At 45.6% G+C, this 21434-nt stretch overlaps 2 protein-coding genes across 3 annotated transcripts in view; both read right to left on the bottom strand.

Moving 5' to 3' along the window:
* The window catches only part of LOC135889004 (dual specificity protein phosphatase 22-A-like), a 37128-nt gene extending 27817 nt beyond the window's left edge, over nt 1-9311 (bottom strand). The window contains exons 1-2 of the mRNA XM_065416818.1: nt 9291-9311; nt 1693-1726 (exon numbers count right to left, since the gene is read on the bottom strand). Coding sequence (XP_065272890.1) covers nt 1693-1726; nt 9291-9311 — 55 coding nt within the window. The remainder of the gene's footprint in view (nt 1-1692; nt 1727-9290) is intronic.
* Nucleotides 9312-13511: 4200 nt separating this feature from the next.
* Nucleotides 13512-21279, bottom strand: LOC135888666 (cytochrome c oxidase subunit 4 isoform 1, mitochondrial). 2 transcript variants are annotated; one of them, XM_065416402.1, is made up of 5 exons: nt 21152-21279; nt 19192-19265; nt 17003-17170; nt 14812-14943; nt 13512-13787 (listed from the first exon to the last, which is right to left on the bottom strand). In XM_065416402.1, exons 2-5 carry the CDS (start codon nt 19262-19264, stop codon nt 13651-13653), a joined length of 510 nt encoding a protein of 169 aa, XP_065272474.1. In that variant the 5' UTR covers nt 19265; nt 21152-21279; the 3' UTR covers nt 13512-13650. The 2 variants fall into 2 exon arrangements, with proteins under 2 accessions (XP_065272474.1, XP_065272476.1); XM_065416404.1 differs by having other exon boundaries at nt 17003-17167.
* Between the last annotated feature and the right edge of the window lie 155 nt (nt 21280-21434).

Here is a 21434-nt window from a genome sequence, read left to right as displayed (position 1 = left end):
CTAACAAATTTATTTGAGCATAAGCTTTCGTGGGCTACAAGAAGTGGGCTGTAGCCCACGAAAGCTTATGCTCAAATAAATTTCTTAGTCTCTAAAGGTGCCACAAGTACACCTGTTCTTTCAACAAAAATGCAATTTTGTTTTGTTTGGTTTTCATGGAAATTTTCAGTGGAAAATTTTGACTTTGCCAAAAAAAAAATATTTGGACAAAAATGACCAAAACCAATTGCTCAGTTTTCCGCCAAAAAAAAATATCAGTTTTGGGGCTTTTGATTTTCTGACAAATAAAAAAAACTGAAATGCTTCTGAGGAGAGAAGACATTTTGTGGGAAAATTTTACTTTAATTGAAAATCCAATTTTCCGTCCAAAAAAAAAGTTTTGATGGAAAAATGTCATCAGCCCCCTGAGAAACATACCTGTTTACTAGCGCCAGCTTGGGTTCCTAGGTATTTAAGGAACCATTTAGGAACGGGATCGTTCAATCCAATCCCACAATCTTTTGAGAGTGGGCAAGGTCATGGGCTTTGTGCATTCTCATATTTAAGCAGAAGCAGCATTTGAGATGTTCTGAATCCTACAGTCACCCTTTCCCAGCCCTTTGGAGACTGTGGATGCAGACACATCTTCTCCATACTGCTTTGACGTCTTTTCACTCCGGAAGATGCCAGGGCACTCAGCATTAAGCTCAGACCTCCACCAGCCACGTTGGTGGAGCCGAGCCGCCTTGTGGCCAGCTGAAAAACTGACGAGTCTGGAGTGCTCTTATGACTGGGACTGGGACGAGGGACCTTGCATTGTCTTGCCACGTGTGAAGATCTGAGTCCTGCAGAGGGCAGATTCTCTCTGGCACAGCGATGGGGAACAGCTCCCGGGACCCTGCCGAGGAACCTGTCTGCAGGGCCCCCGCTGACTATCAGGCGTGTTTGAGTGTGTGTGTGCGGGGGGTCTCTCTAGAGCAGTGTTTTTCAACCACTGTTCCGCGGCACACTAGTGTGCCGCGAGATGTTGCCTGGTGTGCCGTGGGAAAAAAATATTAAACCATGCTTGAATGTCGGAACTGGTTACTAAAATTTTTGAATCCCACCACTGATGTTAAGGACTATAAATAGCTCAGAATATCAGCTTTGTGTTCAGCCAAACAGGCCCAGGTTGCGCACTGAATAAAGTATTTTATAATTTTTCATATTTCTGTTTACTTACTATTTCATAATAAAGTAATTATAAAATACTTTCTTTGTGTTTATTTGATTCCTATTCAAGAGAATTACTTTATATATAGTCAATATAGGCACAGAGTTAAATTTTTTAACATTTTCTAATGGTGGTGTGCCTCGTGATTTTTTTCATGAAACAAGTGTGCCTTTGCCCAAAAAAAGGTTGAAAAACACTGCTCTAGAGCTTCTGAGAAGCCTCCTTGGGAAGGAGGGAGCGCCCTTTTTCATAGCACGTGGCCCATTTATACAGTCTCTGGCTCATAAGGGCCCAGTCCTGGGTGGGTGCTGAGAGCCTTCAACTCACAATGAAATCATTGGGAGTTGAGGATGCTCAGTACCCAATAGGATCAGGCCCTTGGATTCTTTACTCGGTGGGGCAGGAACCGTGTCTTCCTGTACAACGCCAAGTGCACTGATAGTGCTTAGTCAACAATCTCCCATGGTGCTTGGGAGATGGAATGAGCGAAAGACACTTACCCCGGATGTTTCCCAGGTAGAGGCCCTCAACAACCTGAGAAGAGACAAAGAAAGGAGAGATTTCAGAGTGGCCTCAGTGTAAGAATCCTGCTGCTGGGGCAGGTGAATTGCAGGATTATGCAATAATACCGATGATGACATTAAACCTTGTGATCATGATGTCACTCAGCCTGGCACGAATCCTGTGGCTGGACTTTAAAAAGTGGGTTGGATCATTTCTGACCCCTACTGTCCTTCCCACCTGTGCAATGAAACCTTCTGCTTAGGGGAAGACATGTGGTGGTCTGTGGTGATCCCCAGTTACAGCACTGCACAATGAGCCAGGTATCTAAGGGTTAGGGGTGCTTTCTTCAAAAACTTCAGGTTCTGGCCTGTGACAGAGACAGGGCACCAAACTACAAGGAACAGCGGGTCTCCCATTTGGATTGAGGGCAGGTTGTGGTGCAGTTAGTCGATGAGTAACACAAAGGATGCCGTGTTGTTACTGTGATTTGCTTAGTCAGTAGTGTGCTCGGTGCTGTACACGACGCAAAGACAAATACACTCCTGGTCCCAAATGGTTTACCAGTCTGACAGATGCTGAGGTTATGGCAGTGGCTGAGGTGTGACAGGGTGTTCACCCCACACTAGCCTGAAAAAGATTGTTGTGGCTCAGAGGGGGTTAAATTACCTGATAAACCACACCTGAGGGAGAGGACTGAGAATGGAGCCCCCAGCTGAGCAGGAGCAGGGGCCAAGCATGAGGGCAGAAGAAGACTGCAGCGTGGAAACCTGCAGTCACTCTCCCGGCTTAGAGAGGAATGAGGGAGAAACCCAGGGGGAGAGTAGAAGCCCTGGGACACGGGCCCTAAGGCAAGGGTGCACCTATTCAGAAGGGTTGTGGATAAGGAAGCCTGATAGAGACAGAGTAGAAAGCAGTCCAGGGAAACAGCAGCAAGGTTTGGGACGGAGCAGACCCTGGCTGCTGATTGTAAGGTCCGCAGGCTGGAACCCTGAGTAGTGGGCAGGCCCGGATTCCCCTCTAGCCACAAATGAAGTGGCCTAGCCTTGAACTGGAGGACTGCCAGGAACGATACCCGGACAGCCAGTCCGGTGAGACTTTGAAACCCAGGAAAGGGAATGCTAGAATGACCTGGCCCAGTCCCGAAGAGGAAGCATCCTGAGTCTCAAAGGGGAAGCACTCCAACTCCTGGAGCGTGAGCGGGACTCAATGCGAATGAGACATGGAAGGGGGCGTCAGAGGCGGAGCTATTCCCCAGACACAGCCACAAGGAGGCGCCCCAGCCATGAGTAGTGAACCCCCTGACACAGGTAGGAGAGAGGAGGAAATAACTGACTTTTTCTTGTTTGTTTCATTCTCTCCTTTCCCAGCACATGCTTCCGTCTCTCTCGAGCCCTGATCCAGCAAACACGCACGTGCTTAGCTGGAAGCCTGAGATTTGTCCCATGGCATGAATTCAATGGGAATGATCACAGGTTTCATGTTAAGCACACGCATACGTGCTTGTAGGATCAGGACCTGGGGTTACAAACCCTTTGGAGAAATTATAAGCTATGTGTATAATTAAAAACTATCTTAATTAATAAGCAAACATTTCAAAGACCCTGGGTGTCTTGCCCAACGCCAGTCCGGGAATGCAGAAATGTAGAGTTCAGTCAAACTCAGGCCTTTGACGTTAACACATTTAGTTTGCTGGCTTACATTTATACACATAGAATCATAAGACTGGAAGGGACGTCGAGAGGTCATCTAGTCCAGTCCCCTGCACTCCTGGCAGGACTAAGTATTATCTAGACCATCCCTGACAGGTGTTTGTCTAACCTGCTCTTAAAAATCTCCAGTGATGGAGATTCCACAACCTCTGTGGGCAATTTATATACCCTGACAGGTAGGAAGTTTTTCTTAATGTCCAACCTAAACCGCCCTTGCTGCAATTTAAGCCCATTACTTCTTGTTCTATCCTCAGAGGTTAAGGAGAGTATTTTTTCTCCCTCCTCCTTGTAATAACTTTGTATGTAATTGAAAACTGTTATGTCCTCTCTCTGTCTTCTCTTCTCCAGACTAAACAAACCCAATTTTTTCAATCTTCCCTCATAAGTCATGTTTTCTAGACCTTTAATCATTTCTGTTGCTCTTCTCTGGACTTTCTCCAATTTGTCCACATCTTTCCTGAAATGTGGCGCCCAGAACTGGACACAATACTCCAGCTGAGGCCTAATCAGCATGGAGTAGAGTGGAAGAATTACTTCTCGGGTCTTGCTTACAACTCTCCTGCTAATACATCCCAGAATGATGTTTGCCTTTTTTGCAACATGGGTGGTTCAGGAACCCAAATGTTAGTGCTGGTCAATACCCCTGGAGCTGGACAGTCTCTGTTTATCCGCAGAGCAGGTCCCTTAAGGGCTGTGGCAGGACCAGCTCACCCCCATGTTACCAAGTCAATGCGTCTCCACCTTTACAGGGTGAGTCCAGTTCAACGGGTGAGACAGGAGTTCAGTCTCCATGGCCCAATCAGCCCTTGGCCTCCCCACTGAGGCTGCCAATGAGGGGGCCAGCTGAGAAGGTGGCGTTATGAGGACACCTGAGCTCCAGGAACTGGTCTGAGAATCTCAGCTCACTTCCCCCAGGTGATCCACAGTCACACCTTCAATCATCAACAACCCCGTGAGCTGCAGCAGAAGCGAAAGTTTCCTGTATCCCAATGTCCCGGGCTGCCCACTCTCTTAACATCCAGTATGTTAACCATCCGACGCCGCTGGAAGAGGCACCAAAGCTCATCCAACCAGCCAGTGACTCCAATGGGGAATGCGGCCCAAATGCCAAACCAGATCACCCGACCCGCTGCCGAGTTCCACACGCACGTCAAGTTGCATGGCAACCGAAACACAAGCAGCACCTGCCGTGACCTTTCAAGAGTCTCAGCTTGCCTTTAAATGATGATGAGCCAGGGCTGTGCCAAGAGAAGCTGGGACTTTGTTTTGTGTTTCTATAGCAACAACCTCTTGCAAACAGTTTTAAACGATGGCTCTGGGGACGCATCCAGGGCTGGGAAGAGATAGAAACGCCTGGGCTATTTTTAATACTTTCCAATGGGGATATTTCAGCCAGCTTGTTTTGTCTTTGATGCTCTCCTGTTGGTTCCAAAGAGGAGAGGAGATCGCTACGACGATTTACGTAGCGTTGTAAACCTTCCATGGCACTTTAGAGAGCTGGGACAAACAATCGGGTCCCTGGGACCCTGGCAAGGTTGCTTCGCACCATTCCAGCATCACGAAGCACTCTTCAAGCTGGGATTCTCCTGGGGGCCGTTGCAGCCAGGTAGGAATTTAGGGCAGCTCTGGACCCCATCAGCCTCGGGACCAGGAGTGCACAAAGCCGCCTTTGCCCATACCTCTCTTTGGCTGTGCTGAGCGGCCCGCTGCCGCTAGCACTCAGGTAGTGGGCGAGTGGAGGGATCTGTCAGAAGAGGTAGACAGATGGGTAGGATCCAGCCCACAGTCCCTGCCCCAAGGAGCGTGCAGTCTGAATTAGCCAAGCAGAGACCATGGTAACGGACGGAGAGAGCCATGTACGTTCAGGTTGAGGCAGGAAGAGCAGAGAGCCCATGAGCAGCAGCCCGGGGCAGACAGGAAGGTAAATGGAGCAGCTTTTAAGAGAGGTACTGCAGTAGAAGAGCGTGGCCTCCTGGTGCACTGGACAGGGGAGGCTCCTCCAGGTTTGGGGAGCAGCGTGAAAACCCCAGAGGTGGGAATGGCAGGAGGAGAGTGCACCGTGCTCAGGGCAGGAGACGGGACGCAATGGGAGATGGGACAGAAACAGCTCAGTTACTTAGTTGAGCTCTGCTCCTCTAGCATATCATCAGAAAGGCAAGGGTCAGATGGCCCCAAGGACTGGGGCTGGCCGACAGGGCCTACGCTTTATGATCAATGACTGGCCCTGGCTAGGCTCTGTCTGGGAACGATTCTGGCTATGCAGTGGCTTTAGCTCTCATGACATCAGAGGACTGAACTCTTTGCCCTTCTAAGGAGCTAAGAGAGAGGAGGGAGGAAAAGAAACGAGGCACTTTGTCTTCAAGCACCCTGTTGCTCCTGGTAGAACAGCCGAGCCGGCAGTGTCATCATGACTGATCGCTCCATGCAGCCAGCTGGAGGACCTTGCGAGGACATCGCTACCGTCCAGAATGGATCTCTGCCTCAAGGTCACGCTCTACAAAGAGGCAACCTGAAAAGCCTCACTCTGCTGGGACCTGGCTGAGCCCACAATCAGAGAGATGAGGCAGCTAAGAGGGATTCTGGGGCTGGCAGCTTTGAGTCCCTAACTACAGGCAGCATCTGGCACAGGACGAAACAGACCTGCAGCAGGTGTGAGTCCCCATCCAGCATGAAAACTCCGAGTGCTGGAAAGAGGGGGCTGGTAGTCATGGCAAAGCTGTATATCTCCTCGGCAACATGGAGCGATGCACAGCTGGGCATCTTCCTGGGGTTGCTGAGAAACACACTGCCTGCCACTTAGCTGGGAACTCGTCCTGTGGGACACCATTTGATGGCTGTTCAGCCCCACCTCACGCTGGGGTGCAGGGCACCCTACCTACTGCCCAGCTGGGCATCTCTCTCTGCACAGTAAGTAAGTTGCTAGCCCTCGTGGCTGCAGAGAAAGACAGGAAGCCAAAGAACCTGAAAGGCTCAAAAGCCAGAAGGCAAATGAAAATGAACCAACTTTTATTTTATTTTTTAAAAAAACACCTCATGTTGTAAGCCAATTATCATGATTTGGGGGAGGGGCTGAACTCATGATTTTTGAACATTTGGGTCTGGCAATACTGGTTCCCTTTCCCTGTCTCAGATCATTGTCCTGCTGCAGCCCCTCCTCAAACACCCAGAATGCCCTGTAAACTCTTGCTTTGATTCCAGTCACCCCACCCGCCTTTGAAGCACCATGAAAGCTGGACCCTGCTTTGATGTATGGTGGGAACTGGGCCACGAGCACATCTGAGGAAGAGGGGCTGGAGGCAGGATTGTAGTATGGAAATAGGGAGTTAGTGTTTGCAGAGTCCTTTAAGATCATATGTACTATGAAAGGCTGAAAATTTTCAAATTGTTTATTTTGTGAATTTTTTTTCGTGTTTTTTCTACCAGTTCTAGTGCGAATTATTGTAATGAACTGTCTAGCATGTATGTACACCACTGCCATCTACGGAATGAAATCAGAACAGTGCAACTGTGTGTCATTGGCCCCATACTGCTAATAACTAACAGATTTTCCTTCAGTTAAGATGGCAGGAGTCTACTACTCCTGCTTTTGGAGTAGGAGAATCTGATTTGTAGCCACACTGCTGATTTCCCAACTGATTATGGCACGAAACACAATGTGGTCATCACGTTCCTTAGGGGGCACAGGTTCGTAACAGCATTAGGGCTCCTGGCATCCAAATGACAAGACATTCTATGCATAGAAATGTCACACCAGCACATTTAGTGGAAGTGGACTCTAAATCCAGACCTGCTCAGTCATTCAGTCTGGTTTCTGCTAAATCAGAAAAGTTTGCAGTTTGTGTGATGCAAATATTAACTTATCAGAAAAGCGCACAGTCAAACCCTCTACACCGTCTCCCTGGTTTATAAACATTTAAAATGTCATAGAGCTGCTTAAATTATTTAAATCTACTCTCTGTGCTTCTACAAATTATCACTAAAAACTCCTGATCTCTCATACAGAAGCTTGGATACTAAAATTAAAGCGTCAGTAAATAATCATTCCACTGGCAACTCAGTGCACTTGTTTTCTGTCCTGTAGAGAGGTCAAGATCTCTCCCTGAGGCTGCTGCAACATGAGTCATCTCACTTGTTCAGCTGCTCCCTCCTCCGGCTATGGACACAAAGGGGGGTGCCATGCTCTCTCCTTTTCATCTTCTGGCTTAGTCACTGCTGCAGAGCTAATACCTGCCCCTGGAAACATATCCCTTCCCCAGAGATTCGCCCTGCAACATACCTGTTACCTACACCTCAATCCGCTACACCTCAATGCCTTCTTTTGAAAACAGTTCAGATGTATTTTTTACTTAGGACTTCTGAAGTTATTGTAACAATAACAGACAAAGTACAGCTATATTATCCCCATAAAAGTCCAGTAATTATGTATAATAAACCCAGTCAGCAGTAGGTAAGGCCTCGACACACCTTAGGGTAGAAAAAATCTCACAAAAGAGGGGGGGAAATAATTCCTAATAATTAATCCCACTTTGAACCTGCAGGATCTAACAACACAAGATATAACAGTGGAATAGGTCTCCAAAATGTGTAAAAATACATATTATTTGATTCTGATGGCTGTATGGAGTTACTGAGCTCTCAAGAGAGTAGTAGAGGACTTGAAAATGGCTCTGAATTAGAAATCGGAGTTCTGTATTAGTGCTGATGCCCTATGGATAACACATACCTACTCCCCTCTCTGGGAGATAAGAGTGCTGTTAGCATAGCACTGAATCTGCCAGGGTAGCAAGTCCCCAAATACTCAGCACTGATCTTCCCCAAAGTTTGAGAGGTTTCAGTTCTGAAGTTTGGATTTGGAGCCATAAGACATAAGCCCCAATCCTGAAAGGGTGCCCCCTGCAGAGCTCTTATTGCAGGACCAGGGCCACAGTTTGTCCGACGAGTGACAATTTTGAGATCCAGGCTGTCTTTGGAGAAGTTCTCATAAAACAACGCCCCAGCCTTTCTTGCAGGGACGCCAGCCATCCTGTTTGTGAAACTGGTGTTATACCACGATGCAGCAGCATGAGGACAGGGTGGCGAGAGTCTGTGCTGATCCGGTGTCTCTATTTTAGTTCCAGGATCTAATTTTAAATTAGATAAGTCATGCCTCTCCCAGTTATTTAGGGACATGAACAGTAATCAATCCTTCCACTGCCTGCACTAGAGTAACAAACACCCCATAAAAATCTACTTTCTCTCCCAATGAATCATATCCAGGTGAGAGCAACATACCAAAAATATATATAACTGGCTAAAAAGTGGGGAAAATACAACCTCACTCCCTCTCACATGGGCACAATAGTGAATTAGGATTTAATAGGCTAACTGGATTGGTGAGTACTGGCTCTAGTGATGCTAATGGTGTGGAGTTCTTATTACCCCAGGAACAAGAAATGAGGGTCCAGACCCAGTCTAACTTTTAACATTTTTTCCTAATGGTTTTATTATTCCCTTCCAGGAAATGATGTATTTGTATTGTGGTAACACCTAGGAGCTCCAGTCCTGGATCAGGACTCCATTCTGCAAGGTGCTGAACAAACAGAGAAAAAAGACAGTCTTTACCCCAAGGAGCTTACTGTCTACGTATAAGCAACCCAAGGATCCTTGCTTGTTTTAAAAATGATAGTCTTTAAAATATCTCTTCTTTTCCCAGGGAAAACTACAGTAAGCCTCTAAGCTGTAAGAATCATACAGGGCATAGAAGGGGAAGACTTATCAGATCACATTTAGGGCATCCCCTCTTTCCTACTGGCCAGTGCAGCAGGCTGGAGAGGAGTAAAAGGTTCTTCATAAGCATCAGGGTTACTGCCTCAAATGTAACAGCTGCAGTGTTGAGGTGCATGTACCTTGCTCATTCCAGACCCCATGACAGCTCTTTCCCAAGGCAAAGGGTGCAGGTTTCTTCTCAGTAACCAAGACTCTCTGCAACCAAACAAATCAGGACAGTGAGATCTGCCTCCTCCAAAAGAACAAACCAAAGCTGTGTGTGCAGCTGCCAAGAGGCGAGAGTGGGACGCATGCACTAGGGGGGAGTTTACAGAGCCCTAGCAAATTCAGCTCACCTACCAGCTGCAGCAGCTCTGCCTAGGTCTCAGCAGGACGAGGGAGCACTGAGCACTACAGCCAGTGCAGGGCAGAGTTGGACGAAGGAAGGTTCCCAGGATGTGTGTGGCTCAGGTTTCTCTTCCGGATTCCCTGTCCCTCTGGGGACTCTCGCATGCACACCGGCTCTGAGGAAGCTTTTGGAGTTAGTCATTCACTCATCTCCATGCAGTACTGTGCCTTTCCCCTCTCCTTTGCCAGTCCAGTCCTGGATCTCACCGCAGCAGCTGCTGCTGCAAAGGAAGGTGCTCAAAAGCTTTGTGGTGGTGAAGAAATGTAGCACAGGAAGAGGATTTAAATATTTTAGTGAGACACTGTCTGTGCTAGTGCAGGGCCAAAGCAGCAGCAAGCAATCCCTATGCTCATGCAGATTCCCAGGGCATTCAGCAGGACACCTACCCACATGCAGTTGGCTATTATCCCCACGGCTGCTCCTTTCACCTGACAGACAGTTTAAGTCTCCCTCCCTTCCCCCACTACTTTCCCTTCACCATCTGCTCCAGGCATCTGTTCACTGCTCTCCCAAGTGCTTCATGGCACAGCTGAGCTCACCTGGTGGGCAACGTTCTGCTAAAGTGCTGTCTGGACTATAACTCCTACAGAACCAATTCATTTCTCTCCTTTTTTAGGGCCAGATTCTATTCTCACATAAGCTTAAATAGTCAGACAAATCTCTACTGCTACAATGATCAACACCCCTTTCAAGATCCATGGCTCCTACACTTGCCTATCACAACATGTGGTGTACGCTTTCGAATGAACTCGCATAGGAAAATGATAGAAGATAAAAACACCACAACACCTGGGTGAACACTTTTCACAAAGCAATCACTCTATCTGACCTATCAGTCCACATTCTCAAAGGAAACCTGCACAAAATCTTCAAAAGATGAGCCTGGGAGCTTACATTCATAACTTTGCTAAACACTAAAAATCATGGACTGAAGTGAGACACTGGTTTTATGGCTGATTGTTGTAATCAGGGTTATAACTAGAGAATTAACCCCTAATGCTGAGTTACGGCCCCCTCCCCCCTTTCCTTTCCACCCTATGACTGGAGGGGTGTTAATGGGCCACTTCACCTTGAAATATGTTAACTGCTGCTAAACAATCTGTTCCACCTTATATTTCCCAGACCTGAAGAGCTCTGTGTAAGCTCCAAAGCATGTCTCTCTCTGTGGAGCTACTCCAGATTTACAGAGAAATAGTCAGAATTTGGCCCATGGTATTTAAATGATTTTGTTTGTTTGTTTTGCAATGGGGGGGAAGATGTTCAAGTAATTGAGCACGTATTGGGGGTGAGGGGGAAAAGTGGGTGTTAGATCAATCAACCCCTCCGTGGAGGCCGAAACAAACTCTCTTCTGAAGAGGCGCAAAATTACTTTTCACTTTGAAAGAGTCAGTAGCACACATCAGAGGCCCTTAGCACTAAGAAAAACGAAACAGCAGCAATTCAGCATAGTAGTTAAAACCTGGCAATCAAATATCTACACTCCAGCACAGGATGGAATGTCTGCATTACCCCCAAATCAGGGGTCGGCAACATTTGGCATGCGGCTCGCCAGGGTAAGCACCCTGGCGGGCCGGGCCAGTTTATTTACCTGCTGACGCGGCAGGTTCGGCCGATCGCGGCCCCCAGTGGCCGCGGTTCGCCGTCCCAGGCCAATGGGGGTGGCGGGAAGCCACGGCCAGCACATCCCTCGCCCGCGCCGCTTCCCGCCGCCCCCATTGGCCCGGGACAGCGAACCGCGGCCAGTGGGGGCCACGATCGGCCGAACCTGCCGCGTCAGCAGGTAAATAAACTGGCCTGGCCCGCCAGGGTGCTTACCCTGGCGAGCCGCGTGCCAAACGTTGCCGACCCCTGCCCTAAATCATCTTCCAAACCAGTTGGATTCTTTGGAAACAATAAAATGGTAGAGACCTAATTCTAATTCCCAAAACAGATGGGAGGAGAAAAAGTGACAATGCCCCTATTTAGGCTGCCAAAAAAAAAAAAAAAAATACTGAATTGACATGACCCACAAAAGGCACCAACATTGGTTCACAGGATACTGACAGGTGCTTTGAATTTCACGGTCATCATTCTCTTCCAAGTTTAGAGTCAGGAGCAACAGAATTTTGCTGCCAGGTTTACCACTGCAAAACTGACCATACCACACTCACCTCTGTGATAGACATTCCAACAGTGGCACCCCAGTTTACATAGAAGGAGACATTTCAAAATGCCCAAAGGTGAGTTTGGTACACAACTTCCCTTGACAGTCAATGGGAGATGGGCATCTGCCTGCCTTTGAAAATCTCCTCCTAATTGTTATATTAAATGCATGTTGAAAGGTTCATTTCCTGAAACGAAGATTGACCACTTGACCTCTGGTAGGGTAGGCAGTGGTAGGCAAGGAAGGGACCAGAAATTATTTGATGTATAGCTTTTTCTCTGACCATCCTCACCCCATCACAGGAATGCCAAACATGTGACTGGCTTTAGAATCAGGACACCCTCCGGTGAAGGGGAAGCACTGTCTCCTAGTTTGCAGGCAGGGAAACTGACAAAGGAAGTTAAAAACAACACTTAAAAAACCCCCACTCAAGTGTGGTACCCAAAAATTAATGTGCACTAACTGAGACCACTTGTAAATATTTTGGCCTAAAGACTTGCCCACAGAAATTTTATGGCACAGGTCACTGTTAGGGGTCTCCCTAGGAAAAATCCAGCAGCTACAGGATGTAGAAAGTGATCCCAGAGGTGGCTCACTCCAAAATGCCATCAATACTGATCAAATATCGTGATGTGTTATGGGGCACTTCCCCCTGCCCAGCTGGACGCACTGTTTTTACACCTAAATTACTTCACACGTTATGCCATTGCTGCAAGAGAAAGGGTGTGAAGTTGGAATGCATTCAGACCAAGTTTAGGTAAATACAAAGGGATTTTAGGTAAACAGCTCATTCCTATTGGATAAGGTATTACTCATTTCTGAAAACTTTAGTGTTGCTGACGTTCTTCCAGAGATGAAGAAGTGATCCATTTACATGGTCACCCTCTAGGATGAGAGGCTGACTAAGTATTAAATGTGTATATTGAAATATAGTCATCGCCACATCTTGGATATTTCTCTTCTCCCTCAAGTAAGTTTTGTTAATTTGCATTTAAAAAAAAACCACAATAGTCCAGGCCCAAGCACAGATGAGCTAATGGCCTCTCCTTATCCCACTTTATTATAAACTTCCCCTGCCCTCCAAAAATGACAGTACAAGTGTGGAACTGACCATGGGTCAGAATGAAAATGGAGGTCAGAAGCTAGACAGTGAAAATTCTCAGCCAAGTTTCCTTAAAAAAAAAAAAAGGGGGGGGGGGGGGGGGGAAGAGGGAGAAATGGAGTTAGATTGAAATCTGTCAAGCTACTGTGTTCTGCATAGTGAAATTCTATCTGTGGGATGAAGCTAGCTTCCAGGAAGCTGCTGTGGGCTGTGATCTGCTTGTACTGAATGCAGTTTAGATCTTTATGTAGCCATACTGATTTCTGGCTGTGCAACAGAAACACTTTAGATATATTTTCTTCAGACTGTTTCTGTTAAACCCTTGCAACAAGAATTCCAAATGCTTTGTGCTAATGAAAGATAAATCACCACTTAATAGTGGGACTTCCAGGGCCAGTGGCTTAGATAAAATCACTTGGTACACAGCAGCATGAAACTTCACTATTTCAGTAAAATAAGTGAGGATGAGGTCATGTACCGGAGCTTTTTAACCTGCATTTTTAATTTTTGTGTTATTCTCTACAAAATAAGACCCCCTAACTTAAAAATAACTGGCAACACAGGTGTATCATTCCCCTTTACTGAACCCATAATGCTGTACCATCAACCCATGACAATACAGTAATACTTAGACTTCGCCCCTTAGCAAATTGTACTAATCATTACAGCCTGCACAACTGAAAGCATTTAAGATCAATACAAGAAACTTTCAAGTAAACCAGACATTTATTAGCATTTATATTTAAATGGAGTTTGTTCCAGTACATAAGCAGTGAGGTCACATGTAGGTAATGGAATCATTTCAAATTCAAGTGGACAGCAGGTCCAGTAATCCCAGGAGTGATTTTACTTCTTCCATTCGTTCTTGTCGTAGTCCCATTTGGCTGAGAAGCCCTCGATTGGGTTAACTCTCATATCCAGCATTCTCTTGGTCTGCATAGCTACCCATTCCTCAGAGAGGGTGTGAGGAACAGGACCATAAACTGCAATTCAAAATTCAGTTGGGATTTTATTGTGACACAATGACGTTCAATGCCATCTATTTGATCTCATGAAAAATGCACTTTTATCAACTCAAAGCTGATAATGCACATTAAAAGACCCATCCAGTGAATAAGTCCCATAAAATCTATTTAGTTTCCTGCATGAATTCTAAATGTCCAGTTACAGATTTGTTGCTTGGCGAGGATGCTGTAAGAAGGGGCAGCCTTCTCCCGTACCTCACCTCGTTAGCAGGGAGATGCAAGAGGAGTCCTGCCAACTCACTGTTGTGGGTGGTTCAGTTAGCCACTCTTAACTGCTCTCTGTGATGGAGGTTATCTTTGGGAGAAAGGATCTGAGCTGGGCAGTACTGAGGGTTAGAGGAACGCTAGGAGCAGCCAAGCATGTTGAGAAGGCTTGGACTGGAGTCTGTTATACGATTCTTCATTTTCTTGTAAATAAAGCCAGACTCTCAGAAGGGGGTGAGTTTTGATTCTATAGTATAGGGGGAGGGATAACTCAGTGGTTTGAGCATTGGCCTGCTAAACCCAGGGTTGTGAGTTCAATCCTTGAGGGGGCCACTTAGGGATCTGGGGCAGTACTTGGTCCTGCTAGTGAAGGCAGGGGGCTGGACTCGATGACCTTTCAAGGTCCCTTCCAGTTCTAGGATATCTCCACTAATTCTTCTTCTTCTAATTCTTCTAGTGTGGGGACTGTGTTTTGAAGGAGGAAGGGAAAGCTGTGTGATCACTGGTACATGAATATGGTTTCCCCAAGCACATCTGATTAAGATTCCGGGATGGTTAAGCTATTTACCTGCTTAAAGCCAACAGGAAAGAACCTTGTAGAAACCAGTATGGCTTAAGGTTTCAGCATTTCCTAAATCACAGTGTCTATCAGCATCATGCAAGATTTGGAGTTCTAAGCACAGTTTATAGTAGGAAAACTTTTTTTTTTTTAATTGAAAATAGATGAGCTAGTTTGTAAGATTAAACAACATGTTGTTCTTACATGTTGTTTACTTACCATACAGTCTCTGCCAAATGACAATAAAGGCAGTGAAGCCGAAGAAGAAGAGCATACCACCAATAACAGTCTTCCACTCGTTTGATCCCCTATTCATTTCAGCAAAGTTCTCACAGAATTTGATACGATACACTGAAAAGGAGAAAGCATCAATCTTTTTTACTGCATTATTTGTAAGCTACACAAAAGACTTCTCCCCTGAGTTTTAACAACTAGCACATGACTCCTGAGGCTGAACATACATCTTACAGAAACTACAGTACATTTGTTGGAGTCTATTAGGTTTTTGGAATATTTTTAATCACTTATTTTCCTCCACAAGTTTATAGATAGTGGAACCCAACTGTGCCACATCTATTTTAATCCCCCTTTTCAAACAGTTTATTGAACGGTATGAATCACTCAGGTTGGCAAAGAAGTGGCTGAAATCCTTGTGCATGAGGACTGGGGGGTGGGGAATATATATAGAGAGGATACAAATTTGTAGAGCAGATCTAAATTGCACAGAAGTTGTAACAGCTTTTCAGTTCAATACCATCTTCCACACAAAGATCTCATGGCACTCTACAAATGTTAAGCTTCATCACACCTCTGAGTTAAGATACTATGTTTAGCCTCACTTGTAGATGGGAAAGTCAAGGCACTAGAGTGATTGCATGACCTTGCCCAAGGTCACAAAGTGAGTGACAAAATCAGGAATAAAATCCAAATCTCCTGACTCCCTGCATGGTTCTTTTGTTTTAATAGGAATTGTCTCGTAGCTAATCTGGGGGTTGAATTGCATTTGAAGTTTTTTAAAAGGCTATTTCTACTCTGCTAAAGAGTCTTCATTTTGTCCGTATTTAAGGTATCTTGAAAAATATCATTTAAAGTGCTTACTGCATATGTAGAGAAGCTTCAGAAAGACAAACATATTACACCTTACAATGCTGAAGTGACACAAGACTCATGCTACTGGCAAAGAGGATATGACAGTACACATTGTACATACATCCCAAGCTGTTGGGAATCCTCACAAGATACCTCAACACAGACTGGTATAAAGTTACAGTTTCACCTGCAACTCTAGATGCCTGTGTGTCTAAGTCTGAGCTTTAGCCAATAATGTTAAGGTTTAATACTTTATTAATCACAGACTAAAAGTATGCAAATATTTCAGTTCTGTGCAGTATACTTTGCAATTAATAGCAGCTGCTGTTAGCAACAAGGGAAAACAAATGATATTTCCAGCCGTTTCTCCATCATAGAATAAAGAATCATATAATGTAATTCAGCTTTTTTAATGACATAAGCAGGGGAGTTGAGAGGTGTTAATGTTCTCCACTACCCAGTGTGAAACCTGGGTTTCACCAGCTTCCCTCTCCTTCAGCCAGCAACTTAATTCTGTGGGAGTTAAGAAGTGCCTTTGATTGCTGAGCAGTCACCCCTCCACCTGAAGGATTCGGACACACAGATGGTAGCTGCAAAATGGGTGTAAAGTAGAAGGGGGGAGGAAGCAGAAGGTTCTAAAGCTCTAAGAAGAGCAAGAGGATTCTCAGAAAGCCAGAGTAAGCAGTAGGGCAACATGCACAGCTTGATGTCCTTGACTATAGCATACAGCCTAAGCTCATTACAGCTTAAGCTGGGAATCACAAATGAGCAGTTATTTCGGAACTCTTAAGAACAGCTATCAGTTGGCTGAAGTAGTTGGGACACCCCGAAGTGAAGGAGAGAACTTGCAGGGGGATTCTGAAGTAACCCCAGGACACTGCATCTACACCACTATTTACTAACAGAGTTACCTCTATACAAACTCTATCATGGGGCCTTTATCAATGAGTTTAGGTATCAATGTGTACCACAGGGGGTTAAAAAATGCAAGCCTTGGAGACAATTAGGACTCAGACTGCTACCGCAGATGACTGATACTGCGATCAGATTTTTTTTTTGGGGGGGGGGGGGGGGGGGAGAAGAGCTTTTGCATACAGAAGAGTTCCAATGACTTCAATGGGGGCTCCAAACTGACCCAAGAGTCTCTACCCACACAGATCCATTTGCAGGATGAGGGCTTAAGACTAGAGAGTTGGAGGTTTCCTTCTTTGTTCATCTGTTTCCTAAGAGATATCCATCAATACTGTATGCACAACAGACCAGATTACATCATCCTCGGCAGTAGGGTTGAATTTTATTTTTCAGTGCCCTGAGTACCTACATCCAACCTTCTCATCAATGGAGAGGGCACTCCATGATGCCTTTTCCTTTTCTTTCAGGGCTTTCTGCTCAGCAGAGAGATTCCTTACGTATTCCAGTTGAGGCAGGGGAATGTCACGACGATCAATGTAATTTGGAACACTGAAGTCTTCCACTTTCGCAACACCTGCTTAAGAGATAAGAGAGAGTCAAATGCACATATGTGCAGAAGCCAAAAGTACCAGGAGAGCATACCTGAACTTCTAAGGTTAAAAAAAATGCCAAGTAAGAAGTTTTAAAGGGGGGAAATGCTTCGGTCTGATTTTTTTAAACTACTATTGTTACAAGAAACACCTAAGATTACTATAATTTAAAGGTTAAAAGAGTAATTCTTTATCCAATGTGTGTACTGTGTGTGTATCACAGCATCAAAGGAGAGATTTATTTATTTTTTAAATACCCATTAGTAAACATTTTCAGACTACAAAAATTGGCAAAGGGTCTCAGAGGAACTTGTAATACCTGAAACTAACGTCAACTATTTTTTCCCTCCCAAAATTTACTCTATTTAAAGTTGACAATCTTCCTTTAAATATTTAGAAAGCCTTCAAGTTATATTTTCCTACACAATTTCATGCAATTACCCTGTCTAGGTTCTATTAATCCAATATCCTTCTAGGGCTATTGTAGTTCTGTGATGCCATCTACTGGTGATGGCACAGTTCATCAACTAAACTTTCTTGCTACTGGACAAGTAAAGCCTGGTCTACATTAGCAAATTAGGTCACTTTAGATGTGTCAGGGGTGTGAAAAATCCACATCCCTGAGTGGCGTTGCTAAGATAATAAATATAAAATAATAATATGTGGAGATATATCTGTCTCATAGAACTGGAAGGGACCCTGAAAGGTCATCAAGTCCAGCCCCCTGCCTTCACTAGCAGGACCAAGTACTGATTTTGCCCCAGATCCCTAAGTGGCCCCCTCAAGGATTGAATTCACAACCCTGGGTTTAGCAGGCCAATGCTGAGCAATCCATCCCCCAGGCCGATTTAAATCCCTGTGTAGACTGCGCTAGGTTGACAGAAGAATTCAAGTGCAGCTGTGCTGATGTAGTTTTTTAGGGATTGTCTACACTGGCACTTTACAGTGCTGCAACTTTCTCACTCAGGGGTGTGAAAAAACACCCCCCTGAGCGCAGCAAGTTTCACCGCTGTAAAGTGCCAGCGTAGACAGTGCACCAGCCCTGGGAGCCTAGCTACGCCCCTCGTAGCCTCTGCCGCAACTACACAAGCCACGTTAAAGCACTGCTGCGACAGCACTTTAACGCTGCCAGTGTAGACAAGTCCTTAGTGTAGATAAACTCTAAATCAGTGTGTGTCACCACTCCTTGATTCGGTTTTTGCTGCCTTGTTTTCACAGTTACGGCTTGATATTTGCATAATATCCCATCATCTCCAAACACACTTAAGTTTGAAATGCCCAGCCTGTGCTGGGTCAATAAATAATATCCTTAAAGTACCAAATTACAAAAAAGATTCCCAAATAACGGTGTGCTGCCAACAAAGCACATTTGGCTCTCATAGAAATTGCTGTTATAGCAGAGCTAGGTCTGTGTTCAGAACAATTACAGATCTCAGTGTACTTTTATCTCAAGTTTTCAGAGAAATTTAATATTGCTCAGCGTATAAGAACATGGATAGAGGATAAATTGCATTTTTAATGGCCATTGTTACAAAAATTCTTTAAAGGCAATTTTGTGATCCTCTTGTGAAGTGTTTCCAAACACTTTATTTAAAAAAACAGCTTCTTCTGTTAAGAGGACTTTCCAGTCTTTGCTATTTGTACCAGTGATTAGCTTGGGCTTTATAAACGCTTGTTTTTACAAAATTTAAAGCTGCTCATAATGGGTGATTTAAGAAGAGGCACATAAAAGGTTAAAAGAACAGGAGTACTTGTGGCACCTTAGAGACTAACAAATTTATTAGAGCATAAGCTTTCGTGGGCTACAGCCCACTTCTTCGGATGCATCCGAAGAAGTGGGCTGTAGCCCACGAAAGCTTATGCTCTAATAAATTTGTTAGTCTCTAAGGTGCCACAAGTACTCTTGTTCTTTTTGCGGATACAGACTAACACAGCTGCTACTCTGAAACCTGTCATAAAAGGTTAAGTTACTTCTGCAGTCATATTTAAAATTAAACAAGTTACCTACCATGTCCTCTCAAGCAGATGGAGGTGGAAATGGCACGCTTGCCAATTAGGCTAAATGCCCTAGAAGCCAACATTCTAAGGGGAGAAAAGATAGAAAATTACCAGTTAAAAGATGTCAGATTCATAGATACAATTGGAAGAATGCTGTCCTCCATCTACTAGAATATAACAATGCAATTGAAGACAGATGTGTTTTTTTTCCAGGCTTCTTCTCCTAAGGAATCACATAATCGCCAAAACCCCCTCAATTCTTTCATGACCTTTCAACAAACCAGGGCTCATAGGCAGACAGGGTGATAAGAAGGAAAGAGATTTCAGATGCAATCTTGGAAGGGGAAGTTACAAATAATTAAGAATATTATTTCAATAGTTGCGAAATATACCCTAGCCCTTTGTGCATCGAGTCATTACAAGACCTACTAGCAACAGAAAAACTAGATTTTGATTGACAGTGGAACAAGCATCAAAAAAGGCATAATGCCAATGGTCACCGTGAAGATGAGTATTTAATATATTTTGCCCATGTTACTAAAATCACTTTAAAATAATTTTAAAAATTCTTTCAGCTTTAGTAACTTTATTTTTCTCTCTACTTTTCATTCCTCAGCTTAACTAATGAAACTAGATCAGTTAGTTTCAACCTTGTTTACAGAGGTTTTTGCACTACCAAGATGCTGCTGTTTTGGGGGTTTCAATTCTGTAGGCAAATAACATTTTGAGAAGAATGTGAGGAAGACATCTTGACAAATCAATAAAATACATTTAGAAAAATCCTAGACACCTTATTCAGTGCTTCCCAATGAATCCTAAATACTGTATAGTTAAAGGCATTGGTTCAGGCCAGATTTCTCAACCTCTTCATGAGGTGAGTCCTTATTAAAAGTTTTCATGACCCCCTTACATTTACTATAAAAGAGTAAACAAAATATTATAATATGCCTATATAATTTGTGTGTGTTACAAGAGGCTGACAGAATATGTGACCTTGAAAGGTAAGGGTGTATGGGGAAGTGGAAGGGCTAGCTTGTCTTTGAATTATTGTTATAAAATTTTCAATGCTGTCCAACACCACTCCCTACCCCCCTTTGCCTTTTGTGACTTTCGGGGGGGGGGGGGGGGAGGTCCACAATCCACTGATTGAGAAACACTGATCTAGGACTAAATTAAACATGGATTCTATGTCTGACTATGACTCAGACTACGACTTTAGTAAGTTACAATCTCTGTGTTCGTACCCTACCCAACAGAAGCATCCCATACAAAAAGTCATTCATGTTTCCAAAACGCTGGGATACTACAGTAATGGGAGCACGGAGAAGGCAATAAATTAGGACATCTCCTGTCTAGCAGGAAGCTCTCTGGAGCAGGGACTGTGTGTATTTTGTGTCCTGTCCAGCACAGATCAGCATTCAATTATTAAATCCTCTCTTCCTGGTAGGGACCTCACCCCCACCTGATTAGGACTGAGTTCCCAGCTCGATCTCCCGGGCCCGGCCTCCCACAGAGCTGGCTCTCCAGCGCCACTCGGCCTCTGCCTTGCCCCCTCTGCCCGGCCCAGCGACGAGCCGATCCCGCCAGCGCACGGGGAGCACGACTGTTATCTACCCGCAGGGGTGGGCGGGGCGCCCTCGAGGGAAGCTGGAAGCGGAGGCCGCAGGGCCTGTGAAGCGGGACAAGACAAGGGGCGGCGGAGGGTCATGGGGCACTTGGGGTGAAAAGGGGGCCGCACTCCCTACATGGCCCTATAACAACCCCAGGCCCCAGCGTGTCCCCTCGGCCAGACAGCGCTCCCTCACCCCCCCAGCTGCCCTTCCCACCCGGGATACCCCCCCAGCTGCCCTTCCCACCCGGGATACCCCCCCCCCCCCCGAGCTCCCCTGCCCCACACCGGGATAGCTCCGGGCGGACCCTCCCCCCTGTCCACGGAGGCGGAGTCTGACCCAGCCCAAGGCCTTTCTCACCCGCCGCTGCCAACGACCTGGCGACCGTCCTCTACGCGGCTGCCGTGCCGGAAACAAGAGAGAGACGAGGCGGAAACGCTCTGTCGCACAGCCCGCCGGGATAGCAGAGGAGCGCGCTGCGGTTGGAGGGAAATAGAGAGCGCCGCGCCGCGGTGCAGAGTGGGACGTCGGCGGACTTCCGCCTCTTCACTTTCTCCGGGAGCGCTTTGCGACAGCGCCGGGCGGCTGGGGAGCGCTTTGCGGCAGCCGGCGGTGAGAGTGAGAGCGTCGCGTGCGGAGGACT

Source organism: Emys orbicularis, chromosome 14, assembly GCF_028017835.1.
Source record: "Emys orbicularis isolate rEmyOrb1 chromosome 14, rEmyOrb1.hap1, whole genome shotgun sequence".
NCBI classification, from domain to species: domain Eukaryota; kingdom Metazoa; phylum Chordata; order Testudines; family Emydidae; genus Emys; species Emys orbicularis.
This window is presented reverse-complemented; position numbering and strand designations above follow the sequence as displayed.